The sequence below is a fragment of the Chamaea fasciata genome, unplaced genomic scaffold, assembly GCF_029207755.1.
Source record: "Chamaea fasciata isolate MVZ Bird 193981 ecotype frontalis unplaced genomic scaffold, bChaFas1.0.hap1 SCAF_7, whole genome shotgun sequence".
In the NCBI taxonomy this organism is placed as follows: domain Eukaryota; kingdom Metazoa; phylum Chordata; class Aves; order Passeriformes; family Sylviidae; genus Chamaea; species Chamaea fasciata.
The window spans coordinates 51,298,860-51,324,542 of NW_027094092.1; the positions used below are offsets into that span (position 1 = coordinate 51,298,860).

Sequence of the window (25,683 nt, forward strand, 5' to 3'; positions counted from 1 at the left end):
TGCCCTTCACCTGAATTTAATTTAGCACACATGCCTGTGTAACTGTATCCTTCAACTAGTATCTCTGGCTCCCTGAAGGTAAGAGTAGTATTTTGTTTTTCCTTTTCCCTATCTAGTTGCATTAAAACCAAGGTTGGCTCCAGAAGTTGACTTTATAAGTGGGCAGAGATGAGCTATACAAAGCACAAAAGGGCTATGGGCACTGGGCTGTGTTAATCTGTAAAAATTAGTATGTGTTTATAGACAAAAGGTGTGGAATACTGATATAATTTGGATTTTCTATGATGTTAATGTTATAATTTTATTGCATGCCGATTTTTATGGCACCATTAATTCTCTTAAAAACTGATAAAGAAATTTTCTGTGAAAGATATATGCTCTGTTTTAAAATACCATTTTAAAGTATTCTGTAATAAGAGATACAACAAGATGTTCTCGTCTTTGAGGGATGACAACAGTTGTCCTGTGAACATTACTTCATATATCTTCATATTCAAGGACCTTTAGACACTTTCATTTTGCGATTTTTTCTTTATCTTTGTGAGATTTTATACGTGCCCCTTCCGCTTCAAATGTACCAGGGAAACATTTATGTGGGTCCAGAATTTAAATTGGGACACACACTTTTCATTCCTGAAAAAGAGCCCAAGAATTCAATTTAGAAGTAAAATCTGTTGCACACACATGTGATTTTGATACGTTGCGTGCACATTAGACCCAATATATATTGCTGCACAATGTATAGCACAGACAGATACCCTGAGTCCCATATGGCATTTCCAGGCACACAAAAAATGCTGTCTCTCCAGAACCTAATCCTTTCTTCAAAAGCTCTGTGCCTCTCTTTCTGTGCAGCGGTTGTCATGGAGAGCACGAAAAGCATTTCTGACACTTTATTTTTAGCAGCTTTAAAAATTACTACAGAAAAATTACATGTGAGCTACATGTGCCACGTGTACTTTGTTCTCAACCTGCTGGGCCAAGCCATGTGACTGGGGTGACTTTCCCTGCTTTAATGTTTGCCTGAATGGAAACCAGCCATATCTGTGGCAACTAGAACAATAACTGGCAATTAATGCCAGAAGTATTTCTCACAGTTTAAAATATATTTTTTGTATTGAGAGTGTCATTTTACATTTCTGTCAGAAGTGAGAGGGGAAATATAATTGAATAAAGAAGTTTTGCCGAGACAAAAACATTCTCCCCATGTAGGATTCTTCAGTTTATCACTTCTGTACTTAATAGGTATAATATTAGTGGTTTGTTTTTTAGTCCTTTATTTTAAAATTTGGAATAAAAAATTTACTCTTATTAGTGATACTACACTTCATCATAGATTATCCTGAGTTGGAAGGGACCCACAAGGTTCATCAAGTCCAGCTCCTGGCCCTCCACAGGACCATCCCCAAGAGTCACACCCTGTGCCTGAGACCATTGTGCAAACACTTTTTGAACTCTGTCAGGCTTGGGGCTGTGACCACTGCCCTGGGGAGCCTGTTCCAGCCCAACCACCCTCTGGGTAAAGAAGCTTTTCCTGATATCCAACCTAAACCTCCCCTGACTTAATTTCACACAATTTTCTCAAGCCCTGCCAGGGTAGAACTTTGTCCATGAACCAACTTCAAGTCTCAAGCAGTGGTACTGTTATTTGAGGCTTCTGGACCGTATTCTCGTGCTCACAGTAAAACTATGAATACTGAAAACACTTCAAATGGGGTTCAAACCTGACTCCGTGAAGTAGTATAAATGCAAGCGTACTTAAAGGGAGAGTTCTGCATTTTTTCCCACCTCTATTTTAAATAAGTCCACTGATTTCAGCTGAATTAGTGGAGGTACACCTGTGCTTCCAAAACCTGGATGTAGGCCATTACTTTTACCACACTCCATTACTTATAGCTGTTAGAGTTATGAAGTAACTCTTCTTTCTACACAGCTTCTGTAAAAGTGAGGGGTCAGATTTGGAACTTTTTATTTTGGTTGAAAAGCTGTTAATTGCACAGGCAGAGTTCACATCAACAGGCATTTTAATGAGATCAAATGCTCCCAGCTATGATTAAGACTTCATGTGGAATATGGGAAGACTGAACATAAGATGCTGGAAAATAAGTGCTAACAGAAACATGTCTTCTGTAGATGAATTTTTTATTAAATGTGGAAGGAATGGCACAATAATGAACTAAATGCCTGCAATATTCCTCTCTTTGCTGTCTTTGTAGGTTTGTCTCAGGAAGGATTTAATGAGCTTGTTGCCAGCTGCACTACTCTTGCCATTTTTCAGCAGTGTTTAATGAGATGGAGGGTGACAATTGCCAGAGATGTTCCCTGTTTTGTCCCACGCTGAGATAGGTACAATTTTACACATGAACAACTGCTGGGGAAAGCCTGGCTCCTGCTCCCTGCTGGAGTGGTCTGAGTGACCAGGCTGGGTCAGTCCTGCCTTCTGCTAGCACAGCTTACATGTGCTGGGCTTTTTGATGAGCAAAGACCAAAAGATCAAATTGCAGGAAATGTTGGGCTCTACACTGGGCCGAAAATCCTTCCAGTGAGTCCACACATGTGTCCCTGCAATAGCTCTGACCATGTTCTCGCACCAGTTTGCTGTACCGATGGCAAAATCAATGTGGGAATATTGCCATTTCTTAGAATATTTTTTCATCACTTTCAGGCTGGACGTAAGGAAAAAAAAAATCATTAAAAAGTCTCACCACAACCTCGTAGCTTAAGGAGAGCTGGATTTACAAAATGATGGGAACAAACAAACAAAGATAAATTTTAATTGTTGAGGTACCAAGTTACATTTTATACAAATAGAAAATAGTATGCTATAATTTCATGGGAAGTGCAAGACCTGATTTGTTTCTGAATATAATCTCAAAATGAACACAGTTGCATAATTAAATACTTACATTGTCTTCTGATAACTTATCTATCGTCACCTTGGCTTCTATTAGGTGATTATTGAGTGCAATTATTTCATGGCTCAAGGCCCGTTTTTCCTCTTCATAATGTTGACCCTGTGTAGAAAATGGAATAGTCAGTGTTTTTTCTACTGTCAGAATATTTCAGATAAAGGCCCACAGGTTGATGTCATTCATGTCATTCTCAAACCCAGAGAAAAACACAACAGACTAAAATTTCTTTTTTCTTTCTTCCTACCCCCCCCCCCCCCCCCCTTAATTTATTTGCTCCATTATTTTGCTATTTGTACTTAGGAGATGAGGTAAAGTCCTTTAGAAGTATGGACTGAGTTCAGATTAGGAGCTCAGATTGAGTTCACATTAGGAACCTTCACAAAAGGCTCTAGTTAGCCTGTGCAAAAGCATTGCATCGAGCATCAATCAATACATCTCTTCTTAGTCACAGGACAGGGTCACTAACATGGGACTGGCTGATTTAAAAGCCCTGATTAAGGTTGTTCATTTCTCAAGGTGAATGTTTACCTGATTGCAGGGTTAACACTCATTAGCAGAACACAACCCACTGTGGCATATCAGGAAAACAGTCTGATTCAAATTTCTTTCTGCCCACTAATTTAATCTTGTTACCGTTAGGTTGTAACTCTTTATTATAAATTCAAAGAAATCAGTGGAAAGAATGAAATGCTACTGGCCCTTCCCACATTTTGTCTCATTTTGATTTGCGGTGTTTATTGTACTGCTTCTCATATCAAAAATCATTGTTTACCAGTCATTTAGAACCCTGCCTCCAGCCTTACATTGGTGTCAAAAACTATGGTAGCTTCTGAGTGCTCTGAGATGAAGGCATCGTCTGTGCACTCGAGCTGCAACAAGAAGCTTTGAAAATTATCTTGAGGGTCTTTTGGAAAGGTGCATTGCCATGAGAGCAGAAAGTAGGGTAAACCCTAATAAACATCTGTTTTGCTTAGTGGACTCAATCCAGTGACAAATTCACAGTCTCAGTGGTGCTGAGCAATAGGACAAGAGGCAACAGGTGGAAACTGAAACATGAGAAGTTCACCTGAATATGAGGAAGGAATTCTGAAATGTGAGGGTGGCTGAGCAATGGAGCAGGGTGCCCACAGGGGCTGAGGAGGTACTAAAAATCTCCCTGGACACAATTCTGAATAAAGTGCTCCAGAGTACCCTATTTGAGCAGGAAGGTAGGACTAGATCTCGAAGCTGATCTAGTGGATCCACTTCACTAGAAGTGAAGTGGTCCCTTCCAACCTCAACCATTCTGTGATTCTGTGAATGTCACTTCCCATTTTTAGTTGTGAAGGGCTGAAATTTCCCAAATGCCATATTGCCAGGGTCACACAAAAATCTTCTATCAACTCACACTTGACCTTGTCAGCTAATTGACAGCAATTTTGAAGTCCAAATGAATATCAAGGTTAATTATTCAGCTGCAAAGCACCAGCCTATATTAAAGGAGGGTGATTAAATTGGAAGTGGCAGCTCTCATCCTAAACTGCCATTTAAAGAAAAACACCTTCTCAAATGGTCTAAGCAAACCCACAGTTTGCTTTAAACTGTGCAGACATGATTGAAGTGTCTTTGTGAAGGTCTGAGCTGGCCTATTTTAGTGTCCATTTTCTATGGAGTGTCTGTTCCCTGCTGTTGCCATCCCTCTGTCCTGACAGTCCAGCTGTGCCTGGAGGCTGGTTCAGGCTTGACACCTCTCCCCTCCTCATTCCCATTGATCAGCCACTCCTGCCAGGGAATACCTCGCAGAAGGCCAAAGTGCAGCTTTGAGAGCTTGCAAGGCTCCAACCTTACTGATTTTAACCAGTCACAGGGCTGTGGTTTTTAATTAGGCAGATCAACGTGGTTTTATATGAGACCCTTAACTCTCATTGATTTTATAGTGAACTAAACAACCAGGCACTTTGTAAACCTCCTGGCCATCTGTGCACCTCTAAAAATCTGTCTCCTTTGAGACTGTGACTGAAGATTACATTTTCAGAGGTATTTAGCTGTGTAATGAGATAGACAAGTGACTACCTAAGTACCCGCAAAGAATGTGTCCCCTCAATTTTCTAAGTCATTTCATGCTTTTGAAGGATCCAGATCCACTGAGTACAGTCATAATCTTCCAAATAACCATTTGTATGGAAGATCTTATCAATCCTTGCGTGACCAGTTGCCATGCCAGGACAGCTGATTTGTAGAACTCTGTTGCTCTAGATTTCTGATCTCAGTAACTGTAGCTCTTGCCTAGCCAAATTGAACTTTACTCATTCTATTTTGCAGTTCAGGAGAGAATATCTGATCAAGGATTTATAGCTTTCAAGAGAGAAACTAATAAAAAGCAGCAGATTCAGGCATTGGAAGTACTACTTTACACTGCATTTGAGTAATGCTGAATCTAGCTGAATTATGATTTTATTTTATTTCACTTATGATAACATTTGGATGTTTCCCAGATTTTGTATCTGCTCAAGTATGACTTTAAAAGATATTCTATATTTGTTGAACTGTAAAACTCCCCTCAGTTCAAAGTTATACTATACAGGTCAGCAGGTGGACACCAAAGTAATAAACACCTCAGCAGTGTGGTGGAGAAGAGGGAATAAGAAGGAAAGGCCAATCCCAGTCTTCTCCACCATTATTAGTTCGCATCTTTCTCTTGAAGTCAGTGTCTTTGACATGAGCAAAGGGTCTGTTTCAATGTAGCAAAGGAGGTAGCCTAAAGGGGGGCAGGACACTGAAATCCTTTGGCATGTTGGCCACGCACTGTGTATCCATCTTTGGAAGTTCAGGGCTTCAGCCAATCATTATTGTGGTGCAGGGGTGGCAATGAGAGCACAGAGGCTTAATCCTGACACCACCTATGGGAGAACAGTTCAGCTGGAAAAGTGCATAGTAGTGTTGGATCACTGCATTAGAAGGATTGCTGGTCACTGCAGGCTGCAACTTTGAGCCTTCCAGTTGCAGTCAAGCAATCATATTTTCAGCATCAGATTGTCAAAGAGGCATGAAAGGAGGATGGGAATCATAATATCAATGCTATGATCATGAGTTGCAAATATAAATGCTTATTTTATTTGTAACCACTTCTGGCAGATCCCTCTATTTCTGGTAGCTTATAGAAGCTTCGTCCTCCTACTTTTCCATAAGGCTGGTGACCCCTCCTCCCTCCTTTTGGCACGGCTTTCTGCTCTGCAGGTGCTCATACCCTATCTCTCAAAACTCAGTAGTGAATTAAATCACTGATGTTATTGATATACCAATAGCTTGCAGCTGGGCTGAGGGTTCCTGAAGTCCAATCCAAAATTCCAGAGCTACAGACTGCAGTGGGCTGAGTGGCTGGTGGATCCTTGTTCAGAAATCTTTGTTGAGTCAGCTCTGTGCATCTTCTGCCCCCCTCATCCCTTGACACAGAGCCAGCACACGAGAGTACAGCTCTCTAGTGTCTGACTAACGCAAGAGAACTACAGTCATGTGCCCACGTCTGAGTCAGATGAAATTGTTTCAGCCTGGTGACTCCAGCAATCACAGCACCTCGGCTGAGGGCACCTTGCTCCTATCCTGGACTTAGCATGACCCCCAGTGCTTCCTTATCAGATCTGAGGAAGGGATTGAATATCTGTTCTTCACAAAGGAACCAAATTATATAATAAAATATATTATCTCTGTCTGGAACCTTAGGGCCTTTTTAATAATTTGCATCTATCACAGTGAAAACATGCCTCATATATTTATAGATAAATAAAAATGTAAGTTGATACTTTCAAAAGTGTTTGGTGCCATCTAGTCCCTACATCCTAAATCTGTGACATAAGTGGGGTGAAAAGAATTTTGGCAGGTTGATTCAGCATGAAATAATTAATAGATAAGGGTATTTTTAAAAGTAATGAAAGCTGGATGAAAAGATCTGCTTAGCGTGCATATTAGTGGAACCATAAATGTTCCTACTCTAGTCCTTCTGCAGAAATGGCAGGCTAAAAGCTGTCTCTCTCTCTCTCTCTGGTAATGTTTCAGTCTCCCTTCATTGCTTTCCAGCAGCTGGAGGGTGTCCTACCATAGAGCAGTTTCAGCCTATTAGTCAAGGCTTGGCTGCTTGCTGTCGTCTCTGCTGTCCTGTGGGAGCTCTGATGTGTAGAGACCTTTGGAAAGCAGCCTCGGATTTGCAGATGGGAAGTGCTGGTCTGTGGAAATGTCAGACTTTTCAAACATGGCAAAGTAAATTGTGATGTTCCTGCGAGGAACATTTCTGTGGATAAAATTTCAATGCTACGGTGACAATAATGTGATGGTAGTACTGACCAGCAAGGTATTAGAGGCCAACAGTATTCCTTTGGAAATTCTTAAGTATTGCCCAAATGACAGAAAGAGAGGGAGCGACTTTTTGTATTACAAATACCACCAAAGTGATACTGATATCCCATCCTGAATGCCCTGGCAGAGGTTTATCACAATGTTTTTGGATGAGGAATACAGGCAGAATTTTGTTCCCGTTTTTCTCTACTACTCATCCAGGAGGAACACAACACTCTGACAGGAGAAATACCCCACTTTTGTGGACTAATTTAACACTGTTAACTCAATACTTTTCTCCTAGACCAGCTGTCACAATCTTTTCACTTTTCTTTTATGCTTTAAGGTACCTGCTAAGAAAATGCAGGGGGTTTACTGTTCTGTGGATTGTAGTCAGCAAACAAGTGCTGACTACGTAAGTGGGGATATACTTTCAAAGCAAAGTCTGTATGTTCTATGGTGACATTTTATAACCTCATTGAAATCATCTTATGAAGGACAAAACGGAGCAGTTGAAGATGGCAAACTGGGAGGAGTGGTCGGTACAGCAGCAGGTGGTCCTGCCCTCCACAGGGACCTCACAGGCTGGAGAAATGGCCTGACAGGAACTGCAGAAATTTAAACAAGGAGAGTTGCAAAATCCTGCACCTGGGGAGGAACAATCCTTTGCATCAATGCATGCTTGGGACCACCCAGCATACACTGCCGCTTTTCAGAAAAGGATTGGGAAGTCCTGGTGGCAACCAAGTTGAACACAAGCCACCACTGTGTTTCCTTGCTGCACAGAAGGCCAAAGGTAACCCTGGGCTGCATTGGGCAGTGTTGCCAGCAAGTTGGGAGAGATGATTCTGCCCTTCAGCACTGCTGTGGCCACACCCAGAGTCCTGTGTCCAGTTCAGGTTCCTCAGTACAGGTGGATAGGGATTTACTGGAGAGAGTCTATGGACATACTGGAGGGAGTCTAGGAAATGGCCAGGAAGACAATTAAGGGATTGGAGCGTCTCTGTTCTCAGGAAAGACTGAGAGAGCTGTGACTGTTTAGCTTCGAGAAAATACAGCTTGAGTGGGATCTCATCAAATGTGGATAAATATCCAAAAGGAGGGTGCAAAGAGGACAGAGCCAGGCTCTCTTCAGAGGTGCCCAGTCACAGGGCAAGAAGCAATGGGCACAATACTGGTGGCACAACACATGAAACTCAAACAGTGCTATCTGAACAATCTGAACATAGAAAACTCTTCAGCTGTTGAGGGTGACTGAACACTGAAAAAGGTTGCCCAGAGATATTGTGGAGTTTCCACTCCCGGAGATATTAAAAAACTGTCTGGACATGGTCCTTGATGACCTGCTGTAGGTGTTTGAGCAGGGAGTTTAAAGCAGATGATGCCCAGATGTCCCTTCAAACCTCAGCCATTCTGTCCTTCTGTGAGTTCTGCAATGTATGGCTACCACATCTCACTGGACTGCTGTGATAACGGGTGGTTATGAAATGACAGTTTAAATTTCTGTTATTAGCAAATGCTGATATTTGCATATAAGTAAATGCTCTTATTGCTATGGAGAGATGATTTAATAAATAATTAATACATCTCTAGGTCCTAAAAAAATCAAGAACAGGTATGCATGGAATACAGTACAAGTTCACTTATGTTTTCCCTGGTATTCCATCAAGTTTTCAAACAGAGCCCAGATTTGACTTGGTGCATGTGAATGCGTGTCTTCAGGAGTCAGTGATGCAACATCTGGTTATTACTGATAATTACAGCAATCACGGAGGATGTGAGTGTGTTATCTATCATGAAGAAAGGGGCCCCCAGATGCCCTGTGCATTCTCAGTGATAGTTCAATGACTGCACTTCAACGATGAGTGAGGATGAATTTGTTTTGTAGCACCTGTCAGTACCAGAATATTCGTATTCTGGTGAGAAATTAGTGACCATTCTTTGTGGAATGGAAGATGGGGAGATTATGCAATGGTCTCTCCCACCAGGTGTTGAAAGTTTTCACTGTTGCAGAGGGTACTAATGTGGATTATTTCAAGCTTTGGTGCAGCCTTCTTCCCATGTAGGTGTGTCATGGTCTCAGCTGAGTAAGGCAGCCTTCAAACCAAGGAATCTCTTGTAAGCAGAGTCTTAAATAGAAACACATGTGGTGGTGGGCCTGGCTAGGCCAGGGTTAGGGCCAACAAGGTAAAGAAAACAAGAATGAGAAATGTGGTGGAAATAAAACCTTTTTGTCCTCTTGTAACTCTTAAAGTTAATAGCTGCTCTATTTGCAGTACTTCCCTGCAGACCATATGCATACCTTGTTTTATCAATTGGCTCATAAAGAAGCAAAAGATGGTATAGATTTGCAGGAATTACTGGATATTCTCTGCAGTAATTCCTGATTTTAAGCATGTTAGTTTCTGCTCTGCAGATCTGCATGTTTTTATGGCAGATGACGTATTTGTCTTCGTGCCTGTTTATGGATGCTCTGTGTGAGTTTATCTGCCAGTGAAGAGAAGTGGATATCCCCTACTCACACTCACTTGCACCCATGGGCAGAAACTGTAATAAAAAGAGTGAACTCACAAGATCAGAAGAGCAAATAATAATGAAAGACTTCTCAATGAAAAATGAGACTCTATTAACTGATACCAGTTCACAACATGATCCTTGGGGTGCAGGATTTGGTGCTGATAATTGCAGCATGAAAGCAACATTTAATACACATTAAATTATTAGTTTTACTTCCTTGCATAACAATCTTATTTTGATTTAACAGTAAAATGAGTATCCAGAGGAACTGCTCACCTACAGATTCACTGAACCCACAAGTCTATTTAAGAATGTGCATCTTTACAAGCAAAAGAGGAAAAGAGCCAAATGTTTAGCAGATTTATGAGGTAATTCTTTATCAAGTTACAAACAAAACTGCAGGAATGTGTAGGGATGTATGTAGACGCTGTGGCAGCACACTGATTGCACTTCATCATCTACCACTGTCTCATCTTTTCTTCCCAGAGCAGTAATCCCCAGGACACCCATCCTTGTCTCAATACCTCTTCAAAATGCTAATAGAGCCTGGCTTTCAGGAATGCTGCTACATTGTGGTAAGGAGCAATGACTAATTCATTATATTTATCCTACAGAATACTAGATATTTATTTAAAGTGATTTCATGTTGCCAAGCTGCCAAGGTTGTAGACAAGGCTGCATTCTTCAGAGACAAATGTATGGCACTATGGATTTGAAAATACCCATTTTTCTGGGCAGGTCAGAGAAAATATGTTGTTGGTGTATCTTTTCCCTAAGGCTTTACCTACTGCAAAAATCTATGTCATGTTGGAGTTCTTCCACATAAAGAAGATTGTGGCAAGAACATTATTCCAATGTGACAGGCCTTTCTTATGATGAACACTTGGGAAAAGAGGAAGTGACAGATATATGACCCTTGGGTTTGCTCAGGAAGAGACTCCATTGTCTGTCCTTGCCCACAGCTTAATTTTTTTTCTTTAATTTTATTTTGTAACTCCTCCTAGGAGCTCAGCAAAATAATTTAAAAGAATTACATGGTCATAGGGATATGAAAGGAATGGAGACTTCAGCTGACCTTGGGGTAAGGAGCAAAACATTTTGCAAAAAAAAAAAAAGAAGTTGTGTGGATGGGTAGAAAAGGAGAAGTTCCACTGCTGCAGGCCACACAAGGTAGGCTCTTCGGCATTGTAGCTTGAAGCTGTCACTCTAAGGGGTGATTGCCTGACACCCAAACTTTCCAGCCACAAAGGCTCTGCTGTGGAAATGGAGAAATTACTGGAGACTTGAATGCTACTTAAACAAACTACTTGGATGACCTAGAAAGAGGAGGTGGCATTAATTTCTAGGAGTAAAGGAGTAAAAAAGTCTAGGAGGAAAAATGGTGTATTCTGAACTTTGGAATATTGATTCATATTAATTGCAAATTATTTTAATATGCAAGTGAATTCTAATTGGAGTTGACTACCTAAACAAGGACCATTTCCCAACCAAACAAAAATAGTAAGGGCTAGATTATTTACAGTACTTTACTCTTTGATAATTTGTTCTGCTCAAGGAATTTTGAAAATTCACATTTCCTGTCACCTTTTGACATTTTCTTTTAATAGTCAGTTGAGTAGAAGAAAACTTAAAGTCCCTTCCTTTCCCCCTGTGACTAAAAGAATGGTTTGTCTAAATGGTCTCTTGGGAGCTAAAGCGCTTCTCTCTCAGAAAATTGTTCTCTGATATATCACAGTCCTGTGGCAAGGCTGACTTTTCCTCTCTGGGTTCAACCTTGCACTTGAGTGCACAGAATCCATTCTTGCAGTGACGACCTGTGATGAGCTGAATTTGTGCCCAAGCTCTGCTTGGTGGATTCTGAGCAGCCCAGAGCCAGCACAGCAGTTCTGCCCTCCCCACAGAGCTTGGCACAGTGGCAAACCTGCTACTAGGATTATTGCTGCATGCATTATTGTTATACCTTAGGCTTCTCTCTCACTACTCCACATCTTGGGCTCTTCCTCTTCTGGATTTTGATCTTTCTAAATATGTCCATGGCCAATGTGTGCATGTCTTAATATTCTGTTCCCCTAATCTCTTATCTCTGTTTAACATACATTGAAACATCTGCTGGGATATCGATTGGGAAGATTTGGTAAGCTGTCTGAAAAATTGTAAGTGTAGTACAGGGAATAAACATAATATACTTGTGTCTTTCCTGTGTGAATTAGCCTCCTTTTTTTTATTAAAATATATCTCTGCTATTTACTTTGTAAAATCTCATGTTGGGTAAAGTATTTAAGGTTTGGTGTTTCCCTCCCACCCTAATCAACCCCAGATCCTTGAGAACATTTTGAGAAAATCCTTATAAGCTCTTTTCAGGGCAAAGCAGGGGAGAGGCATTAAAATAAAATACTCTTTTCAAATATCCATCCCCTCAGACCCTGCTAAATAGTGTCTTTTTTGGCAGCATCCCAATTCAAACTGCCATAACCAAGTATAACGACTACATTAAATAACTATTAAAAAAAAAAAGTATAGAAAAGGAAAGAGCCACTGTGGAAATTCCTTGAACAAAGACAGAATTTTGCTTCCAACCCTGCTAGTAGGTTACTCGAGTCTTTGTCTCTTAATGCAGTTTGGGGGTTGCTGTTGTAGTTATTTTTAATATGATTCTAATTGTGATTCTTTGGAATTGCTGAGGAGCCCAGCAGGGAGGGACAGGTGGGACAGTGCCAGAGAGCTGGAGTGCTGTTTGCTGCAGGTTGTGGTCACAGGAGGCTTTGGTGCATAGAGCCACATTTGATCCCCACAGTGGGGAGACTGTTTCTGCTCACTGTGCTTGAGGAGCAAACTCTCCTGGCAGAAGGAAAGGCTGCAGAATGGATTTCTTGCTGTAACTGATTAAGTTTTACTATAAGGGAAGTGCAACTCTTCCTTCCCATCTGACTGCTGGGATCAAATCCAAAGAAAATTAAAGATGGATATATTTTTTATGAACAAGCCGATAAGAAACTCACTGCAGGGTGTTTCTTGTGTTGGCATTCAGGATGGTCATTTCAGCTGTTGCCTCCAGAGTCTCTGTAGATGGGAGAGACTACTTTTGATCAAGAGAAATGTTACAACCTTTGTTCCATGCCATAAGATAAGCTGCCTTGAATCAGAACTCTTCTTAACTATCCTGAGTTATACTGTAACTCCACAATCTCTTTTTTTTTTTTTTTCTTTTTTCTTTTCTTTTCTTTTTTTTTTTCTTTTTTTTTTTTTTTTCTTTTCCCAGTAGTGAATGTGGTTTAAAAGGTCTTTGCTGCCATGTAACAGTTCATGACCCCATCAGCTGTGCTGGCACAACTTTGGCCATCCTGAAAGCCAGACTGACCAAAAATAACCCTTCAAAACTGAAAAGCCCTTTGTTTGGGAAAGAGATATTTTAAACTACTTTCTCCATTAAGAAAAGTGTACATGGATTCAATATCCTCAGTATTTCTCCATGGCCTTCAGAGATCTAGCTCACAGTTTAAATATTTTCTAATGACATCCCAATATTCAGTTTTCTTTTGCCCTGGAGCCTGGAAAAAATTTGAACACTTTAATTTCTTAATTCCATCTATTATAGCTATTCATATATTTCCTAATAATATTAAGTCTCTAAGGTATTGTTTTCACAGCAGCTTAGAAACATTAATATCCTCTTGAGAAGAGGCTAAAGCAAACCTTCCCTTATTTATACGTCAGGGGTGTCATTGTCCACATCCAAGCCAGCCACCTTCCTGCCTTCATTCAATCAGCATAGAGATTTCTTCAAAACATGAAATTCCTCATTGTATAGTGATTTTTGTTTTTGGAGGAGCAGCCCTCCAATGGTGCCTACTTCTCTCCACTGGCTGATAAAGATGCTAAGGATAATAATGCTTCAGACATACACATGCAAAATAGACATCTAGCATGTAGATATCTAAAAGTAGGTAAAATGAAGCTTACTTTGAGTAACTAGCTCAATGACACACAAATCGTGTTTGGCGGAGGCAGGGACTGAATCCATATCTCCCAAGACGTAAATCTAGTAATTCATGGGAAGCTTGCTTTTCTGGGTCTGTAAATGTCCCCAGGGAAGAGCAGCATGAAGAGATTTTGCAACTAATGTGAATCTATTTGAGACAGACTTTCAGTAAGTTGAATGTAACGACCTGTTTGCCGGGAAAACCTCAAGAAATGAAGAATATGCTATCTCCCTGGATACCAGGAGCTCTATGCCTCTGCATGTGCTAACAGCTTTCCCCCTTTGAACAGGTCTGGATCCTGAGTGTACTTCTTGTTTTGCCTGATCAAAAAGCTGTTTGATATTTAGTATTTTCTCTCTGTGAAGACATTTATATTCATCAGTTTTCTTTCTTCATTGCACAAGACATGTGAGTTGCCTGAGTCTCTTGCTGAGGTAGCTTCTTTACTTCTCAAATCTTTCCAATTTTCAGACAACTTGAATGATTTTACAAACCCTCTAAAAATTTGTCAATCTCAGAACTTCTGGCCCGGTCTTCAAACTGGGCTTTATTTTATCTGAAATTGTGGCAAAATTATCATTCTGCTCTGTTCACTTCTCTCATGGTTACACGAATATTACTTTTGTTATTTTTGTCATTACTTGCTGCTGGTGTTCATATGGAGTTCTTCAACCAGCCTGACTTTCAGAGTCAGTGACCTTTCCTGAGTCCCTCCTTCCCAGAGCACAACCCAATCCCTTTACTTCTTCCTTCCCATTTTTGCATTATGGTCTGCAAAGCACTCTCACAGATCTTATGCTTTTAAATGTGTATGAAAAAACATATTTTGAATGAATGGGAACATCTTATGGAAGCCACTGGTCATTTGAATTGATTCGCTTATCAACATTTAACAAAATTGCTTATCTTTTTAATCTCATTTTAACAGCAATAATATTGTGTTTATTTTTAGGACACTGTTGAAAACATTGGTTTGTGCTGAGACCTCTACCAATCACTGAGCTGTCTTGATCCAGCTCTCTGAACAGACTCCTTGAAATGGAAATACCACAGTGCCTGCTACTTTTTGAGGTGACTTTTGCTGCAACCCTTATGCTAACTGCTTTTGATATTTTATCATGTTTATTTAGTAATCACAATCATATGAAGTGGTACTTGTCAATTCTTACTATCCAAATATATCTACTCAATTGCCTTTTCAAAAGAAATTGTGGTTCACTTTATAATTTTTCATAAAAATATGTTGACTTTCATCATTTATATTCTTCTGATTTAATTTTCCAGTAGCTGAACAGCATAGAGAGTGACTTTGTGTTTCTACAACATTTATTTGCTCCATTCTGTGCTTGACCTCTTGTATGTGGGTACAGTTGGTTCAGAATTATCTCTACATTCACAGTCTTATTTAAAATGAACATCACATTTAACATTAACACATTAGAATGTATTTCTAATTTAGTTTGGAGTAGGAAGCTGGGAATCTGTTCATCTGGTTCTTTTATGAATCTTAGGTGGAAATTTATGTAGGCTCCTGTTTTATATAAGAAGGATCTTGCAAGTGTTTGCTAAGACACATAGCTCAACGTTGTCTGTAGTTTCCATTGACTTTGGAAGTTAGGTTGCAATCTGTAGTAAAAAAAAAATGTTCAACCTTAAAGCAGAGTGGCACAAGGTCTCTGCCTCCTGCTAAGGGCAGGCAAGTAAAGAGGGAAAGGTTCTCATCTGTTTTCTGGCTCACATGGCAAGGCAAGGACTTGAAGTGTCACGAAATGGCTCAGTCAGGTCAGAATGAGGCATTTCCTTGCAAACCTGGTGCAAGGAGGACATTAAAGCTACTGTCCAGGAGGGAGCTGCTGCACCTTTGGACTACACAGGGTCAGAGGGACAATATGGGGGCTCTTTGCCCAGCACAATTGTCCTTGAGGTTTGAGGTACCCCAACAACAGAAGCATTTAGTAAATCTCTGGGCGCTACATAGAGAGATTTTGGAAGTTTCTTCTGGAAAACATCCAGATTTTCCTGGATGAGATTAAAACTGTCCATAGTGAACTTCCTGCCCTAATTTTGGCAGCCTTGATTTCTTTTCTTAACTGTGATGTCTGTCAGGTGCCATTGATTTAAAAGTTAGTTGCTGCTTATAATTAATTCATTTACATTCAGAGGCAGCTCTCTGGAAACCGAGAAAAGCAAAACCCAAACCCCAAAACAAAATGAAAACTACAAAAACTTACTGGTAAACTCACAATATCAAAAGTAACTATTTTTTTTTCTCTCTTGGTAATTTGGGTTTATTTTCCACTTCTCTAGGGGATGGTCCTTCAATCATAGACACTGAAATAATTTGACAATTATTTCCTTCCTGCCAAAAGAATACAAAAAGCCCTGGGAGCCTGGTAGGTAAACTGTTCTCTGCCATTAAAAAATGAGATTTAATGCCTTAAGCAAGTCCTCTTTCACCATGAAGAATACAGCTTTACTGGTTTATGGAAAACATTGGACAGGATGTTAGGCCCCTGAACCTGTCAGAAGAGGAAGGAAAAAGAATAGACTCACAGTTGTGAACACACTGTTTAATCCTTAGGGCTTTGATCTCAGGAAGGAACTTTAGAGAAATTATTTTTAATCATATTTGAGGATGAAATGAGAAATATTTGACAGAGAATAGACCCCACAAAATTGAAGGTTAGAAGCCAGACCCAAATGCACCACTCTACAAAAGCCTGTATCCTTCTGGTCCTGTTAATTGTCTTCTGGTTCCTTCCATCTCACTGTTGTTCAAAAGTATTTCTAGGACCATAGTTTTAAATTCAGTGAAATTTTTAATCTAGTTAGTCTGCTTTTTGTCCTCAGCCATTGGTTTATGACTTTTGTTTATGACTTGGTTTATTGACTTTTGTTTTCCTTGTATTTGCACATTGTTCTGTTTAAATTTATCCTCCACACAATGTAGTACATTCCATGTACTAGTTGTCTTTAGAATTGACATCTAATTTACCGCTCCTTTTTGTAATTCTTCCTGTCATAACCTCTTACGCTTGAAGAGTGCAGATATAATTTGCTTTTAGCTACTGAGGTTTATTTATTGAGAGAAATGTGCTAATGTGGATGGACACTGAAGAGCTGTGTTGATTCTCATCAGTGATAAGAAATTTGTGTCAAGGCTTTAGACAAAATCTCTTGTTGTTAAAATGTTTCTTTTATCCCCATTTTTAGCTCCGTCTTTGAATCATAACAAATACCCTTTCTGTTCTGCCATTCCAAAATAAAAGAAGGAATACTTTCTCCATCCATGAGTATATTTTGGGTAGGAGGCCAAACTTCAGGCAACATGACAGCTAGAAAGTGATGTTGGCCTCTGCACTAGTCTCAAGTTTCATCAGAGTTGTTCTATGAGATAAGGAGATCCAGTACATTCTGAATAAAAACTTTTTAAAATCTCCTTCTTTAACCGGCTGTGGTAAGGAAACCTTCTGGTGTGCTCAAGAATCTAGCTCCAGTAAATGTGTAAAGTCATCAGCAAAACAACAGCTTGGTTCTCTCTCAATTTATCTTAAACCACTGGAGGAAAATATAACTAAATATAGATATTTTAAATTTCCTGAAGTATATTTTAATCCACATAGGTAGGAGGAAAAAATGCTTTCATTGAAGGTAATAGAAGAGCTATACTATTTAAACCTCATCACAGCCTGTGCTAAATGCTTTTGGTGATAAAACTAGGCACTACTGGAGGGTACAGAAACACTTCCTACCACTCTGGCAGGATTTCAAAGTCCATATTTTCCAGCAGATTAGATACAGAAGGTTGATTCTAAGCAATGTCTTAATTGCTGTTTGATAGCTAACAAATATGCAGCTTAAGAGCTGGCAGGAGATGCCATGGCAGATTTTAGGTTCTCTAGATCTCTCTGTGTGAAGATCCAGGCATTCATAAAATAATTTGGCCAACTCAGTCAAAACAACTTGTTTTTTAACAGTTTTTCTATATCAGCAAGAAGACCACTGTGATCACTCATCTGATCCATCTAGCTCATGTGATAAACATTTCAGTCAGCAATTCCTGTACTTGGAGGATACAAATTTTGTTTTCTATTGGTAGGTAACTGACAGAATAACCTGCAGAAAACTGGCTGACACTTCATGAGGAGATTGTTGCCTAGCTGGAGAAGGCTGAGTCTGACACATGTCCTCTGCATATCCTGGCTCAGTAAGAACCACCCTGGAGGCATCTCAGTGCTCCACGTGGCTGAAGGTCATCACCAGAGCAGCCTGCCTAGTCCTTGGGCTTGGCATCTTGTCAGATCTTTGAGCTCTGCTTTGGATGGGCATATGAGTCTGTCCAGACTTCCCTGGGAAGTCCTTGTCAGGGTTGACCCCATGCCAGCCTCAGAGAGAAGAAAGGCTGCCCTTGAATGGGGCTTAGAGCCAGGTCATTGTCATGACGGTGGATGGGTGTGTGAGGACTACAGGAGAAATGGAAATGAAAAATGCAAGTGAAACACTGAGATCTTTAAACTGTACAGCATGTCATTTGTCACTGTTTGTCACTGTCAGGTGACCATGGACCCGTTAGAAGCTTAGAATTGAAAACCTTAATGTATTCTTTGCAGGAACAAAAGCTCCTGAATTATGCACCAGCCTAAAGTGTTCCTACTACAGGTGACTCAGCTTCTAGATGCATTATTTAAAGAGTTCTGTGATATCAGTCTGCTGCCGTGGAACTGCAATCTATACCTCCCTTTTTCACTGGTGTGTCTTTACAAATCCTAATTCTAATCGCAATCATTGAAAACAGTCCAACAAAGAGACTTCTGCAGTTTGCATTCATCTTCATCCACCTTTGCAGCTGCCTCCAGCAGTGTTTTAAATATACACTAGAACTGATGGTGACTCCTTTCTAATTTTGGAGAATGAAGGCTGGAATCATATTTGCATTTCTAGTCTATGAAAAGACATTTCAAGAACACCTAAACTCTGTTAAGGGATTGTCTGGAAGATGCGGAGCAGCATCAGAACAGCAGTTTAAGCTGCTCAAATTCTCTGTGAATAGGAAGGAAGAGGTGGAAGCAGAACCTTGCAAGTTTGAACTATATGCCAAGACAGAGCCCTGTGCCTTGTCTCAGGTCAGGGTTTTAATGATTATATGATACAGGTGTAGGAAGAAAAGCTTAAGTTATGGCTTATCTTCCAGCTTCAATTAATAAACCACTGAACAGAAGCTACACATCTCATATCACTTGATCAACTTTTACACCTCTGGAAAGTCACAGGAATGCTTGGAAGGGGCCTCAAAGATAATCTAATACAGATGTGTATTTCTTTTTGTTGTTGTTGTGGTGTTGCTTAAATAAAATAGCCTGAACATATTAAAATATTTGGGGATTATCTCTAAGGCTCATTTTACATTATTAATCTGTTCCTATAAGGCTTTCTTCAAATTGACACTCTGATCTGTATTTCAAAATGCAATGGACAAATCAATTTAAAAATAGAATTTGCTTTCCAGGCTTAAAACTGAAAGGTATTACCCTGTGCTCATAGCATGAATGAGATGCACCACATTTCTTTCAAGAGAGAGTTACAAATCAACTATCTCATTGGGATAAATTATGGTGCCAGAACAGAGTTGATGAGAGAGCCAATTTATTATTATACCACTTGTTTTGGGGATGAACAGGAATTTCCAAATTAAAGAATCAAGTGTGTGCATGAGAGTGTGTGTGAGAAAAATCCCTCCAGCCTGAATCTTTTCATAACACTGATATTAGTTTCTTTCCTCTCTCAAATTTCATTTTTGAAGGCACTTTTCATGGCACTGCTGAAGCGGGAAAAAATATGGCTGGCTATTTCTTTAGTGATTGCAGACGATGCCACCTCCTGACTACTGGGAAGAAGTGCTGGATAAGAGTCAGAACTGAAAAGTGAGTCAGAACGGATAATGTGTTCATTTTTCAGCTCCCCAACTACATGCAATAGAATTTCTTGATGATATTTACTAACAGGCCCCATTCTCAAAGTTACTCTAAGTTACTCTGCATATCAGCCTGAGCAGGATCCTGAAAGCCATATAGTTACCCTGGTATTCCTAACTATGGAAAACCAAGGGTTAACAAGCACTGAATACATTTGGAAAATGACTGGCATGAGAGTGCAGAGGAGCATTAATGCTCCTACCTTTTCAAATGCCTGTTGAGATTGGGACAAGAAAAATGTGTTTTGCCCTTTAAGAAAAAATTGAAAACAATATCAATTATGACAGCAATATTGGAAGAAAAAAAGCAGGTGCCATATGGTGTTATGGCATATACAGGCACTACAAGGATGATCGTTCACTAAAATTAATAGAAATTTGCTGATGGGATGTTACTGCTTTCCCTAGTATTGCAGTAGTTCTTAGGAGATTTATTCATTGATCAGGACCCCAGTAAAGAGCAAAATGCCACGTAGAGAAGAAAAATGAACAAGATCCCAGGGGCAGTGGGGATCAGCCTAAGCATACCTGAGCCAAATCTTGTGTTCTAGTAGGAAGGAGCCTGGTTTTGTTTGTTAGGAGAGCCCTTTAGGATTCATGCTTCTCCATCTGCATCATTCTTTAGAATTCTTCCTCGAAACATGACTCTTGCCAAAGACAGAGAATTCTTTGACCTCATCAGCTGCTGGAAAATCTGTCAGGTTTCTGGTATGTCAGTTAATATATATACATTTTGTATGAACAGAGCTCAAGAGTGATAGGTGGGGAGTGCTGCCTTGCGTAGGCGATCTGTGCTGTCTCAGAGATGCTGATGCTTATCTATGTGTGGTTACATGGTCATGCTCAGAAGAGGAAAAATTACGTTTTGTGCCCTATCTTAGACTCTGTCTTTGTCTGGATATAATAATTATGTATCAAAACGGAGTACGTTGGTGACTCTTGGTATGTCTTCTTAGCATTCCTATTTGCTTTGCTTTCTCTCCCTCCCCCCACTACCTCCTCTATCCAAACAATTCAGCCTCTGTTACTTTTGCCTTAGCCAGACTCAGCTTGCAGCCAGCTGGCTTTCAGCTGACTCCCTGACTTCTGTGAAATATTCTGTGGATTCCTCTAGCTTAGATTATTTTTGTTGTAAGCCCTCAGTATGCCTTTAGTTTCACTGCTGGCACAGAACACGGTCCCTGAAAGAGTACAAGACATGAAAGAAAAACCATCATCTCCTGCCCAGTCAACACACTCAAGCGAATCCAAGGACAGAAGTCCTACGACTGCAGAACACTTCCAAAAATGTGGCCTTTGTCTCAATAAGGCACAAAGGTCTTTGGAAGTCTGTCACTACCCATATAAAGGCATTGAATACAGAGCAGTGTGGGAAAATGCTCAGCTCCCAAAGAGGAATGGTGGAGGCTAAAGGTGCATTGGACTGGAGAGGACCCCATGAGTTGACTCCTATTGCTTGCTGATGCAGATAGCTGGGCTGGAAATGCTGACCCTAAACTGATCACACTTCAGCAGCAATGTGACTAGGCAGTGGAACTGATCCTAATAAAAGTTGTTCTAGTCCTCTGGGGATTTGCAACCTTTGTCTAATACTCAGACTAAATTTCTTAAAGGCTAATGAGTATCCATTTGTTATTGCAGCAGAAGTGTCTTTTAGTTTAAATAGCTTTTAGCCACTGCTAAGTTTACAGAAACTTAGACTAATGAGTTTATAGAAAGCAGTCAGAATCCCCACAACCTTTATTCTCTTAGGCCACACAAGCCAGCATCTTTTAATCTCATTTCAGAAGATAAATTCTTCATTTCCTTGATTATTGTAGCTCTGTTACAGACTAAATTAATCTTCCTTGCATCTGGATGCCCGAGACTGCATATTGTATTCCAGATGGCCTCATCATGGTCTTGTTCTCTAAAAATGTCTCACGAGGGACATCTGAAACCAAATGATTTTTCCCGCTATGATTGACTAATCAAGCCAGAATTTTATTGCTTTCTGGCACCTCCAGTGGGCAATCCCCAATTTATAACATATTTTTTTCATTAGTTTGAGAGCATAGTTTTGTCCTGCCTGTGGGTGGGCACACATCTGAGCAAAGTGGGGAAGAAAAGTGCCTTTGCTGCTCAGTAAAGTGGCTGCAGCCAGTGGAGTGACAGTTTCCCCAATAAATTGATTCAGCATCAAATTCTATCTGATGTTGAAAGTGCTAATCTATTCTTATTGACTACAGAAGCAACATGGGAATTTCAGGTTCCTAAATTTGGTGACTTGGATAGGTGGGCTGAGCCCATCCAAAGATGTGCAGTTACACCCCTCCCCCCCCCTTGTAGTGTGCACTGCAAAATCTCATCCTGTTTCTATGGGCACCCATTCTTTTTCTGTGCTTCCAAGTTCCCACCACAGGAGCACAACCGATGGAACTGATATAGGACTGATTGTAAGAAGGCCTCAGATTTGCTTTCTCTGATCATATCCTGTTACCATGCAGTAATGTTCTGTTTTGTATCTTCTGTATGAATGTCTGCCTCACTTCTTTTTGGGCTATCCTGAACATCAATTTCTTCATTCTCCTTTAAACAACTTATTTTATTCTTATGCTACTTTTTACACTGTCAAGGTTTATTTTGCTACATGTTTTATTTTCCCCTGCGTAGTCTAACATACCTTGAGTTTTGGCAATTTTAAGTTTATTTCCATGATTTATGACATACAGGTTTCTCCTTCCAAGCCTCTCAGATTCTCAGTTTATTCAAAATATTACCTGCAAGGAAATTTCTCATGCAGTGAATCTCAGAAATGCTCTATGCAATTTTTCCTTCTATTCTGCAGTGCATAATTCTGTATCCTTGATTTCAAGGGCTTATAGACCTTTTTCACATTCCAGATTCTTGAATTCTTTAGTCCGGTTAAACAGCCCTTTTAATCCCCCTGAATTCTATCAGATGAATATTCCTCTCTGATATTCACTGTTAAGTCCAAAGTCTGCACATACAAATGTGATTACTCCGTTACTCTCTTTCTGAGGTGCCTCTCAAAAGAGGAAAGAATGGTTTTCTATGCATTACTTCCTTAATGGTGACCATTTGAGTGCTTCCACAAGCTAGTACTGGTTGAGATTCTCAAGCTGCCTTTCCTTGGGGTGGATCATATCCTCTTTAGAACTGTGCCATGGCAGTGACTAAGCAACTTCCTTTAACTACATTCTCTGCTCTCTCTGGAAAACATCTCCAGTAGATATTCTGATAAAAATTAGTGACAAATAAGGAAGAAAAGAAGTGAACCTGCCTTCTGCTACACTTCTAACTGTGGCTGTAACTGTTCCCATGACAATCAGTGAATTAGTTTCAGTCTAACCAGTATCACACATTTACTGGATTTTAGTTACTTCTATTTTTTTGGGAGAATTGTGGAAGAAAAATCTTATACCATGGGAACTGTTCTTTCAGGCCATTCACATCATTGTGAGATGAACAATTTCTCAGTTCTCCTTCCAAGTTTACAAATACAACTCAGACAAAATGGTATCTCTTGTGGGAAAGAATGAAATAAAAGATAGGTATTTCTAACCCAGAACTCAGTCATCTAACTGTGTGACTTGCAACTAGATTGAAGTAATTGCACTGAAATTATGAGGTGCATAACAGCAGAAGGACTTGAAAAATTTAGGGATTCATTTTTTTAGGTTTGCATTGCTATCCACAGCAAGTGATTATCCCAGCTCTGTTTTTTCTTACAATTTCTTACCTATTCCTTAGGCATATGTGTTGTTCCTAATATACCAGAGACTGAGAGGAGGATCTTTAAAATTCAAGATTTGAGCTAAAAGTGATCCTGTACGGGTAAGGCTTGAAACAGCCTTGTGTCTCCTGGTGACATAGAGAGGATACATCTGCTCATTTAAAGTAAACCAGGGGCTTGACAGTTTATTTGGTTGGCAGTTTAATTTCTGGTGTGTGTTCTCTTGTGTGCTCTCTGTCTCTCTCTCCTTCTCTTCTCCCTTGCTCCTCCCCTCCTCTCCACTGAAATTAAAGGTAGAACCTTGGAGGTCTGTATTTGATCATCCAGTCAAACTTCAGTGAGATGTGATTTCTTTCTCAGTTTGTGTCTTGGGATGTGTGGCTGAAGGTAATTTTATCTCCTTGAACCATGTTAAAGCAGGCTTGGGATTTCAGCTATGCTTGTAGGAACTAATTAACAGGTCATAAACATGTAATTGGAAGGAAATGTTTATGCCTAATTTTGAAAATAAGGTAAATTTGAAGATTTCTTCATCCTCACAGGAGGAAAAAAGTATGCTACAACATGACCTGTATGTATCTTTTAATTAAGTTATTTAATCAAGTTGCTTTTGATTTGAACATTATTGTTTTGTATTGCAGTCTGGAGGAACTGATCAGTCTTAGATTCAACTTCCCATGGATACCCAACACTTGTCTGCAATGCAGGATGGTACTGTAAACTACTTGGAAAAGTCTCTTAAGGGCTATCTCAGAACATGGGGATTAATCTTGGATTTGTATTTCACCTCCATTTCAATTCTTTAACTCTTTACCCACTGGAAAAGAAAATAAACCTTTACTGCTGTTCTCTGCCATTCTATGCAGGCATCTGTGTATTTCAAGCACATAGGAATTTATGTAAAATACAAGCTGGTGATTTAAATTGGGTTGTAGGAAGAGCACTGGGAAAGGCTGAACAAATAAAATGGAACTAGTTCATTCATCATTTTAACAGCATTTAGCTTGGCTTATAAAGAGAGTGGCAGGTTCTATTGCTCATACAAGGACTTATGCCACTATTAAAGAACGATGCCTCAGCTACTTCTGCTCCAAACTGCAGTGTATGACAAATCCCAGGGAACTGAATTCTATTTAATACTTAGCACCTAAATGCTAACTAATAAAGCAAAGTGGAAGGGCAGTGCTTAGAAGTAGCGATCACTATATTAAAACCTGATTTTAGGGAGAAGAATAATACCCTAGACAAAACTTTTGGCTCTGCATGTTAAAATATTAGATGTTTCCAGATTAAAATCTGTTGACTTTTAAAAATTCATGTCCCATTAAAAGAAGAAGATAGCATTAAAACTTCATTGAAACATGATTTCTGCTGTAAAAACTTAGGTGATGCGACTTAGTTGCTGTGGGGAAATCTGGCTAGATACTCTAAGTTTTCCTAAACTTGTCAGTTACTTTCACCAATCTCTGCATCCAAGGTTTTAAAGAATGTCCTGTCAAATAATTTAGTCTCCCACAGATTCAGAACTTCTGGTGCAAGAATGAAGGATGAGTGAAAACTCAAACTTCCTGTTTTTGGCCAACAGTGCCTTTTCAGAAGCCCTCCCTTCAGATGACTGCAGTCTAGAGAGCTCCTGCATGTTTCTCCTTTATGACATGGGATCCCTGGGCTGCTGATGTATCCTGTAGTCTATTTTTACTCTGAATCACTGTTGTACCTCATGGGAACTGTCGTTCATTCAGGGCAGATGGTGTAGAAAAGTCATCCAGACAAGCACCCGAATGGCAAATCCCTGAGACACTTTGGTGCTGTTTCTGACACAGTGTTCAGTTGAGTCTGCAGCTACAAACTGAGCACCTTTCTAGATGAAAAGCTGAAATTTGACCTTAAAAATCTGACACTGCTTGAGAAAAAGAATTCAACACCATCATTCTGGAGATCAAGCATCAGGCTGGGTAATTTTCCATTGAAAAGTAGTTTAACCAAAGACTTTCTACCAGTTTTATAAAAAGCCTTCTAGGCTTTTATTCTCTGTTCCCACTAAGTTAAAGTTTCTCCTGCAGAGAACAAGATGAGTGTCTGTCTGCCTTGGATGTTCCCAAATCATATCCCAACTCTGATGAATCTTTACTGATACCTTTATTTATGTGTTTCCCCCTTGGGAACTGCTGGGGATAGCTCCCAACTGGCTGCTTAGGCCTTCAGTACAAACAGAGTTGCAATTTGCTAATGGGCTATGCAGAAAACGATGGGTCAGCA

The 25,683-nt window shown here is 39.9% G+C and overlaps 1 protein-coding gene and 2 long non-coding RNA genes across 10 annotated transcripts in view; 2 read left to right on the forward strand and 1 right to left on the reverse strand.

Moving 5' to 3' along the window:
- The window catches only part of BEGAIN (brain enriched guanylate kinase associated), a 158,331-nt gene that overhangs the window by 6,111 nt on the left and 126,537 nt on the right, over positions 1–25,683 (reverse strand). For all 8 annotated transcript variants that reach the window (XM_066188810.1, XM_066188814.1, XM_066188809.1 and 5 more), the window contains one exon: positions 2,907–3,014. In XM_066188810.1, coding sequence (XP_066044907.1) covers positions 2,907–3,014 — 108 coding nt within the window. The remainder of the gene's footprint in view (positions 1–2,906; positions 3,015–25,683) is intronic.
- LOC136292720 (uncharacterized) lies at positions 11–16,107 on the forward strand. Its single transcript, XR_010721950.1, has 3 exons — positions 11–78; positions 14,670–14,788; positions 16,025–16,107. It is a non-coding gene; the product is annotated as an uncharacterized lncRNA (long non-coding RNA).
- Positions 19,524–24,374, forward strand: LOC136292719 (uncharacterized). Its single transcript, XR_010721949.1, has 3 exons — positions 19,524–19,638; positions 20,314–20,396; positions 24,066–24,374. It is a non-coding gene; the product is annotated as an uncharacterized lncRNA (long non-coding RNA).